This window comes from Carlito syrichta, unplaced genomic scaffold, assembly GCF_000164805.1.
Source record: "Carlito syrichta isolate Samal-C Ts95f unplaced genomic scaffold, Tarsius_syrichta-2.0.1 Scaffold103330, whole genome shotgun sequence".
In the NCBI taxonomy this organism is placed as follows: Eukaryota; Metazoa; Chordata; class Mammalia; order Primates; family Tarsiidae; genus Carlito; species Carlito syrichta.
In genome coordinates this window covers 175,632-184,351 of record NW_007047426.1, presented here as the reverse complement: position 1 = coordinate 184,351, position 8,720 = coordinate 175,632, and the positions used below count along the sequence as shown (strand labels likewise).

At 43.9% G+C, this 8,720-nt stretch overlaps 2 protein-coding genes across 5 annotated transcripts in view; one reads left to right on the top strand and one right to left on the bottom strand.

The window, feature by feature from the left end:
* Positions 1–137: 137 nt before the first annotated feature.
* METTL23 (methyltransferase like 23) lies at positions 138–6,159 on the top strand. Of its 4 annotated transcripts, XM_021715892.1 has the most exons (5): positions 138–332; positions 3,282–3,386; positions 5,253–5,490; positions 5,572–5,656; positions 5,786–6,159. In XM_021715892.1, exons 2-5 carry the CDS (start codon positions 3,303–3,305, stop codon positions 5,949–5,951), a joined length of 573 nt encoding a protein of 190 aa, XP_021571567.1. In that variant the 5' UTR covers positions 138–332; positions 3,282–3,302; the 3' UTR covers positions 5,952–6,159. The 4 variants fall into 4 exon arrangements, with proteins under 4 accessions (XP_021571567.1, XP_021571572.1, XP_021571569.1 ...); XM_021715897.1 differs by lacking the exon at positions 3,282–3,386; XM_021715894.1 differs by lacking the exon at positions 138–332 and having other exon boundaries at positions 3,288–3,369.
* A 256-nt stretch (positions 6,160–6,415) lies between these two features.
* Positions 6,416–8,720, bottom strand: part of SRSF2 (serine and arginine rich splicing factor 2) — a 3,254-nt gene continuing 949 nt past the window's right edge. The window contains 2 exon segments of the mRNA XM_008065231.2: positions 6,416–7,454; positions 8,471–8,720. The exon segment at positions 8,471–8,720 is cut by the window's right edge and continues 4 nt beyond it. Coding sequence (XP_008063422.1) covers positions 8,478–8,720 — 243 coding nt within the window. The 3' untranslated portion in view covers positions 6,416–7,454; positions 8,471–8,477.

The window sequence follows — 8,720 nt, the reverse complement described above, 5'->3', positions numbered from 1 at the left end:
GGCCCGCTGCTCCTGTTTCTCGTTGTCTTTGCTCCGGGGTGGTTCGGCTCGCCGCGCGGCGGTGTTATTGCCGGAGCGGGGCTTTCTCTTCTCGCGGTCAGGTGGTGGCGGCCAGGTGGGGTCCGCGGAGAGCCACGTGGCCTGAGGGTTCCGGCGCCCGCAGTCTGGCAGCCCGGACTCCTCCGCAGCCCCCTGCCCGCCGGGGGCCAGCTGAGGCTCCTCTGGGCGAGCGTGGCTGCCGAGGGCTTGAGGTCCGGGCCCAGCGCTTTCGGTTCTCGGAGGAGCCAGGCCCGGGAGCCGAGGGTTCCGTGCTGGAGGTCCACGTCCCGCAGGTGCGTGCAGCGGCACCCGCTGGGAAGCGCCTCCCAGTCGCCGGTGCGGAGGGCAGGAGCGGCTCTCGGCCGCCCTGGCTGGGGCTGTGAAGGGGGTCGGGGTGCGCCCACGCAGCCCCCCCCCGGCTTTCTGCTTTAGGTTGACCCCCAGAGCACAAAGGTCTGGCATACGGCCCTTTGGAAGACTAAATGTCTTTCTGTAAGAAGTTTGGGAATCCCGCCGGCAACAGGGCTTCCCCTACGTCGAATATTTCCTGCCAGGAAGGTGGCATTCTTGACTCCTGAATATTTCCTTTGATTTTTGTTAAAGCGCTTCTTAATCCATCTTTATCTTACGTGTAAATTCTGGGACCAGGGATTCCAGCTTTAGTGCCCCAATAAAGTTTCCAGGTGTCAACCAATCGGCCGGGCTCGGTGGCTTAGCCTGTAATCCCAGCGCTTTGGGAGGCCGAGGTGAGTGGATTGCCTGAGCCCGCGGGTTCGAGACCCACCCGGACCAGCTGGCGAGACCTCATCTCTACAATAAATAAAACATTAGCCGGGCGTGGTAGCGCGCCCTTGAAGTTACAGGTACTTGGAAGGCTGAGGAGGAAGGATCGCCGGAGCCCAGAAGGTCGAGGCTGCGATGGCCGGGACCGTGCCACTGCCCTCCAGTCTGGGCGACAGAGTGGGACTCCAACTCAAAAAAAAAAGTTTCTAGGATTGGCACTCCCTTCTTCCTTTGAGCTCACAGCTGTTAAAAATACTCTCAGCAATAATTATTCCTTATATGCGTTCGATTTTTTTTTTTTTTTTAGTCGGAGTCCCACTCTCACCCAGACTTGAGTGTAGTGACACGCTCACGGCCTCGACATGCTGGGCTCAGACTGTCCTTCTGTCTCAGCCTTCCAAGTAGCTGGAACCACAGGCGGGCGTCATCACGCCCAGCAAATTTTTTTGATTTACTATAGAGAAGACGTCTCGCCAATTTGCCCAGGCTGTCCTCGAACCCTTGGGCTCAGGCATTCCTCTCGCCTCTGCCTCCCAAAGTGCTGGGATTATAGGCGTGAACCACAGCAACCAGCTCCTTCGACTTTTTTCAAAGCCCTTTCACACTGCAGGGTTTCATTTGATTTTAACAGCAGCCTGTGAAGTAGGTATTAATAATCTCATGTTAAAGATGAAGCAACAGCTTCAGAGAAGTTTAAAGGCCCAAGTGGAATCCATTTCTGATAGTCTGCAGATGGCTTCATGTTAAAATAACCTGTTAGATTTCTTCCTAAATATAGGGGCTTAAGATATTTCCTTTGAGAATAGAGGCCCCCATTTTTTTCATATACATTTGTAAAAAGAGATGGAGTCTCGCTATGTTACCCAGGCTGGTCTTGGAACTCCTTGGGCTCAAGCAAGTCTCCCAAAATGCTGGGATTACTAATTGTGAGCCACTGCACCTACTTGAAGCCCCTTTTCGTAACACCCAAATCTGCACAACTCTATCCTCTGGTTGGAAATCCTTCATTGGCTCTTTATTGTACCCCTTTTTAAAATCCACCAGTTTTGACTCTCTTCACGCTATATGCCTCTTAGAACAGTGCCTAGAATATTTTAGGTATTGATATTTTGAGTGGATTGAATCATTTTAAGCTTGGATCTCAATTTCCTTTACCTTTGAAACTTTTACCTCTTCAGCCCCCTTTTCTACTGTCCCCTCACCCAGGGGCACACTTTGCTTCTTCAGAGATTAGAAAGACTTGGAGTTTTGCAGTGTAAATGCTAATTTTAAGTGCTTTCTTTGTGTCTGACACTATACTAACTTGTTTGCAGTTGAGGAAACAAGCACTGACAGGTTTAAGTAACTTTTGTGAGGTCACACAGCTAGTAAAATTTGTATCCAGGTGAACTCATTCTAGAGCCATGAACTATGTTATCTTAAGTAATACACTTTCACGATTCTAGTCCTGTCTGAAGGCTTTGGATGCTGCTGGTCCTTCTCAGGATTTAGAATATCTTTTTAGGATATTTTCCTAGGATCACACTGCTTCCTATTAGTATACCAAATTATGTCTGTGCTTAAAGCCCTCCCATTCATGACTGTGTTTGGAATGAAACCTAAGCTGTGGCTGGTGACCCCCACAGGTTTGGTCCTGGCCTCACCTCTGACCTCCGCTTGCACAACGCCTCCAGGGCCCATGGCTTGTCTGTCCTTCCCCCAAACTCCACCTCTCAGGCTTTCTGGTCAACCACTGAGGCCTTTTCAGTTCAGGGCCTCTGTGTGAATCATCCTTTCTCCACATCTAGACCAGCCACCTTGTGGTCACTGTGCCCCCATTATGTTCTCACATCATCCCGTTTTACTGTCTTTGTAGCATTCGTCACTAACTAAAAATACTTTATTTGCTTACTTGTTGCCTGTCTCTTTACAGTAGGATATATGCTCCATGAGAGCTACACCCCCTAAGAACGGTTGGTGAGCTGGGAGCAATGGCTCAAGCCTGTAATCCTAGTACTCTGGGAGGCGGAGGCGAGAGGATTGCCTGAGCAACATGGCAAGACCTTGTCTCTACAATAAATCAAAAAGTTAGCTGGGTGTGGTTACATATGCCTGTGCTTCCAGCTACTTGGAAGGCTGAGGTGGAAGGATCACCTGAGCCCAGTAGGTCGAGGCTGCTGTGGCCATGAGCATGCCACTGCGCTTTAGCCTGGGCGACAGAGTGAGACTCCGACTCAAAAAAAAAAAAAAAAAATGGTTGGTGATATTCAGGCTCTACATAAATGGTTGCTGAATGAATGAATGCTGTTAAGAGTACTTAACATATGGCGTTACAGTTTCATGTCCCCGAAGGTTGTGGAGCATAAGACTGTCATTTTTTTGTAATGGATGTCAGTGCCTGACATTAATTACTGAATGAATACATATTCAAATTTCCAGCAGGTAATGTTATTTATGGCATACCAAAAAATTCTTTTCAGGTCCTGCATCTCCAATATGGAATGTATGTTTGGCCCTGTGCTGTGGTACTGGCCCAGTACCTGTGGTTTCACAGAAGATCTCTGCCAGGCAAGGCTGTCTTAGAGGTACAAGTACCCCTGAGGTTTCCAGAATCCTGGGTTATGTTCAAATTTGTTAAGCCTACATGCATTTTAGCTTTTGTTAAATATTTTTGAATCAGGAATAGTTTGGCTAGTTTGTAAGGTCTGTGAGCTAACATTTTAAACTTTTTTAAAAGGTACAGAGATTATCCTAATGTTTTTAAAAATATTTTTAAAGTTTAAAAAAATAAATTTTGGACAGATACTTATTCTCTAACCCTTTACAACTTGCTGACCCATGTTCTAAATGAAGCCCCCTGGACTTTCTTGGCATTGGCAGCAATCTTTAAGACCATGTTTCGGTATGCCAGCAGTGTCATGCAGGCTGTACTCTAATAACTACCTTGGCTGTTCAGTTAGGCTGCTGTAACAAAATACTGTAAGCTAGGGGTGGTTTATAAACAAGTTTCCAAGTTCTGGAGGCTCTAAAGTCCCAAGATCAAGGTGTTGGCATGTTCTGTGTCTAGTGAGGACCAGAGTTCTGGTTCATAAGTCTTCTGTGTTCTCAAATGGTGGGAAGAAGCAAGGCATCTCTGTCTCCAGAGCCTCTTTTTATGAGCACTCTCATTAATGGCAGCTCTGACCTCATGCTCTAATCACCTTCCAAAAGCCACATCACATTGATTAGGTTTTCAGCATGGATTTTGGGTGGACACATTCAGACCATAGCATAGGCCTTCATTTTGGGGAATGCTGAGATTAGTTTAAAAATGATCCCATTTTAGCTGGGCGTGGTGGCTCACACCTGTAATCCCAGCACTTTGAGATGGAGGTGAGAGGATTCCCTGAGCTCAGGGGTTCAAGACCAGCCTGAGCAACATGGGAAGACCTCTACAATAAATCAAAACATCAGCTGGACATGGTGGTATACATGTGTGTGATTCCAGCTACGTGGAAGGCTGAGACAGAAGGATGGCTTGAGCTCGTGAGTGTGCTACTGCACTCAGCCTGGATGAGAGTGAGACTGACTTCAAAAAAAATAGAGGCTATGGATAGAATTATGGTGCACATCAAAGCAAAAAGGGTGCAAAAAAAAAAAAAATCCCATTCGCCTTCTCACTTCTCCACTTGGCTTGAGAGTGCTGAAGGGTTGCAGAATTAAATTTTATTATCATTTGCAAAAATGGTAGACTTTTACACTATACTTAAGCCCAAGGGCTAAATAGACAAACCAGAAGCTTAAGGATATAATTATCTTCCTTAACTTTTGCAAACATGTCAACAAAAAGGGTAGGATTTGGCACACTTCTCACCTGTAGTCATAATTATTAGGTGTCTATATACACCGGAAAGCTTATGTTAGTACCTATGAAGGCATTCCTCAGTGTTTTTAGAATGTTATGTCTTGACATCTTCATGGGCCAATTGAAACATTTTTATTAAAGTCATTTTGCAGACTTGTTAGGTTTCAGCTACAGAAGAGCTTACTGTAGATCATACAAATAGAGATCTGAAAATCATGAGGCAAGTGTCCTCAGACTACTTCCCTGTGCATAGCAGTAAAACTGCCTGATACACATTTTGAACTTTGAAGCAACACATTAAGGTCAGTTGCAAAATACCAGGCCCTTTAATGTTGAAAAACGTAACTGGTATAACAAGCTTTAATCCTTTGGCTCGTAATTAAAGGAATCAAAAGGATTTCAATTTTGACATTAGAAATTGAAACCCTAAGCTTCTTGTTTGATTATGGTACACATCTTATAGATCTGACAAGCCCTGACAGGCCTAAGAATGTAAGATTGACTCTGCTTGGAAAAAAGCAAGGATGAAATGTGAAACTACCTGCTAAGACTCCGAGGTTCTTTGCAGGTCCACGCATATTTCTGAAATGCCACCTTTTGTTACCAGATTGGAGCTGGAGTGAGCCTTCCAGGAATTTTAGCTGCAAAATGCGGTGCAGAAGTAATATTGTCAGATAGCTCAGAACTGCCTCACTGCCTAGAAGTCTGTCGGCAAAGCTGTCTAATGAATGATCTGCCACAAGTACACATTGTAGGATTAACGTGGGGTCACGTATCTCGGGACCTTCTGGCTCTACCACCCCAAGATATTATCCTTGCATCTGATGTGTTCTTTGAACCAGAAGGTAAACTTCTTTGGCTCAATAGAAAACTTGGCCGTAGATACACTGTAGATGAGCCTGTTCACAAGTCCTCTCTTTCCTCAGACTTTGAAGACATCTTAACTACAGTATACTTTTTGATGCAGAAGAACCCCAAGGTCCAATTGTGGTCCACTTACCAGGTTAGAAGGTGAGTATAAATAATCCTGGTTTATGCCTTACTATACTATACCTTCTACCGACAAAATACCTAATTTGTTAAAATACATCTGAAGCAAAACAGAAGCCATGGTTTTAAAAAACAATTTATTTTTTCAAGTGCTGACTGGTCAGTTGAAGCTTTGCTCTACAAGTGGGATATGAAATGTGTCCATATTCCTCTGGAGTCTTTTGATGCAAACAAGGAAGATATAGCAGAATCTGCCCTTCCAGGAAGACATACTGTTGAAATGCTGGTCATCTCCTTTGCAAAGGACAGTCTCTGAATTACACCTACAAGCTGGTCTGGGACAATGTCAATACCAATTAGCAACCTGGCACATAAAACTAGGCTCAAACCACTTCAGCTTGAGAAAATACAGTGGATTTGAAGATGGCCAATTCTATTGGCTTTATACTTTGTGTTGCCACCTGGACAGCACTGATGGGTAAATTAACTATGAGAACAAAAATTAAAACACTTATGAAGAAAAAGGACTCTGATTGTTCCTTTGTTATTAAAATAGGACATAAGTTAAGTTGTAAAGGGGATACTCACAACCTCCGGAAAGTGCTACCTTAAAAGCATTGATTTTAGGTGCTCAACTGACACTCTCACTTCTTTTTAATTTGGGAAAAGTCAAGTACTCAGCACTTCACTTCCACACTATACAGTAACATTCACAAAATAATTGCATAGGTCTTTTAAGTAAACGGGGGAAAAAAGACCAAGACATATTCTGAGAAAAGCTAACACCAAGAAAATGTTTTAATTAAACTACAGAAACAATGGTTATGGTACAGAATATTCATAAGCAAAAAGATACACCATGTTATAAGTACTTACAAAGTTACAAACCATTTGCTTCCTTAACATTTTCCATATTTTAAGTTCATACATGTAGATATGATCAGATTTACCATTTTGGGGGGTAGAGGAAAAAAAGGTGTATTTATCATCAGCTAGATGTGCTCACTGTATGCTCCGTTATTTATATGCAAGGCCCGGGTGACTGGAAGTGCAGTTGTCAGGCATGTTAATAAACTGGACAGCCATTTGTTTCTGCACGACAAGGCATCTTTACACAGGAGCAATCAGGAGAAAACAGGAAACAGCCAAGCACTCTGCACTGCAACACGCCACCTTAACAGCTAACCAGCATTACTCAACTGCTACACAACTGCGCCTAGTGCACAAAAATACATAAGAGAAGAGATTAGAATTGTGTTTGATAAACAATCCTTTCAAAAAATCAAGTCTTTTCACCTGAAAAGTCTTTATACAAATTTGGGTTCAGATTACCATTTAGATCTGAAGGTAAATAACATATACAAACAAATTTACACCAACTTTTGTAGGTTTTTAATTTTAAGGAATGAAGGCAATGTTGAGTCAATCTCGACAGCTTTAGGCTGTGTGTAATGGCTGCACACGTTTCCTTAAAAGTCAGGAGGCCACAAATTAGGTTACCAATCTGTTTAATTTCAAACAAAAAAGGTCAGCACTATATAAACAAAAATGAAGTTTTACCTCAAATATCCAAATCCAATAATGAAATCTGAAGTCGTTCACCTCACTAAATTACAAGAAATTTGAATAACAGCAACAAAATGGCACATAAAATGAAGTCTGCCGACTGAGGCAAAGCTTAAAACAAGTAAAAAGTTAGACAAATGTTACAAAATAACCTTTTCAATAGCCAGTTGCTTGTTCCAAGGACTCTTCTTCGATGGACTGAGTATGTGGTCCTTTTCCCCCAAGTCCTCTGTTATGCTGCTTGCAGACACATCTAGATTTGAAAAGAAATAAGTTCAGTTTACCTTCCATTACAACGAAGATACGAAAGTGCACATGGTTTCAGTTTCAGGCATGTACTTACTAAGGCTCTGGTGAAACGAGTAGGGTACAGTAATGTTCCACCCAGCCTTTATCAGTTTTTTAAAGGCCCAATTAGGAAAGGCTACCATCAGTATGTGCAAATTTGAATTTATGTATTCTTGGCCAAATAACCAAGGTGAAGAAAGGCAAGGGGGAGGAAGAAAAAAAGAAAAGAAAAAAAAAAAGGGCTGTATCCAAACAAAAACAACTTGAAATCAGAATTAGTCTATATCTTAAGTTAAACTGTTTTCAAATGAAACATTTGGCAATTGAGAGTAACTAATGCTTTAATATCTGAGCTACTTAGGGCCCTTTCCTTTTTAAAAAATAGGACCAAACAATTTGAGAGTTAAAGACACACTATCCTTTCCCCACCCAGTGCAATACCTGTAAACTTTTCTTTTGGGGTTCCAAAAGTTCACTGCTTCTTATTGCAATTCGTTTGCCACATCCATTAGAATACTGAAGTCCCAGTCAGTACAACAATAGTTGAACTGATTGTTTTTCGCTAAGAGGATAGTGCATCTTTAACATTTAAAGACAAACCTGCTCCAATACACGCCCACAGAAACTGGTCCCTGGAGGATCAGCCAAATCAGTTAAAATCTGCAATACTGGCCAATATTCTTTTATCAAACAGGAGACCGCAGCTTTAAAGGGGAAAATGCAGACGTTGGATGAAAACAGCAAGAAATAGTCATTTTCATTAATAGGTCTCAAACAGTTCACGAAACAGCCATTATTATCTAAGCTTCATACACATCCTCTCTGCAGACCCCTCTTCTTCAGCGTCACTCCCCAAACTGAGTCGCCTCCGAGCAGCACTCCTCACGCGGAGTCACTTCCCTATCAACACGGCTCAAAGCACCGACTCCAAACCCCACGTACGCGTTAGGGCCGTGTGTCTCGGCTCCCCGCAGACGTTACCTTTCTCTTAGGAGGACACCGCTCCTTCCTCCTCAGGAGACTTGGGGGGGCTCTTGGATCGCGACCTGGACTTGGATTCCCTCTTGGACACGGGGGGAGGACTCCGGGACCGGGACCGGGACCGCGAGCGCGAGCGCGATCTGGAGACCGACGAAGACTTGGACTTGGACCTCCGCGCAGATCTGGACTTGGAAGTCGAGCGGGAGCGGGAGCGGGTGCGGGAGCGAGACTTCGAGCGGCTGTAGCGCGA

Bases quoted from the DNA above. Each gene is read 5' to 3' on its own strand.
- METTL23 (XM_021715888.1), top strand. From the start codon at position 3,303: ATGTATGTTTGGCCCTGTGCTGTGGTACTGGCCCAGTACCTGTGGTTT. The intron at 3,387-5,252 runs GTACAAGTACCC...TTTTGTTACCAG, and splicing joins CAGGCAAGGCTGTCTTAGAG to ATTGGAGCTGGAGTGAGCCT. The intron at 5,657-5,785 runs GTGAGTATAAAT...TATTTTTTCAAG, and splicing joins TCCACTTACCAGGTTAGAAG to TGCTGACTGGTCAGTTGAAG.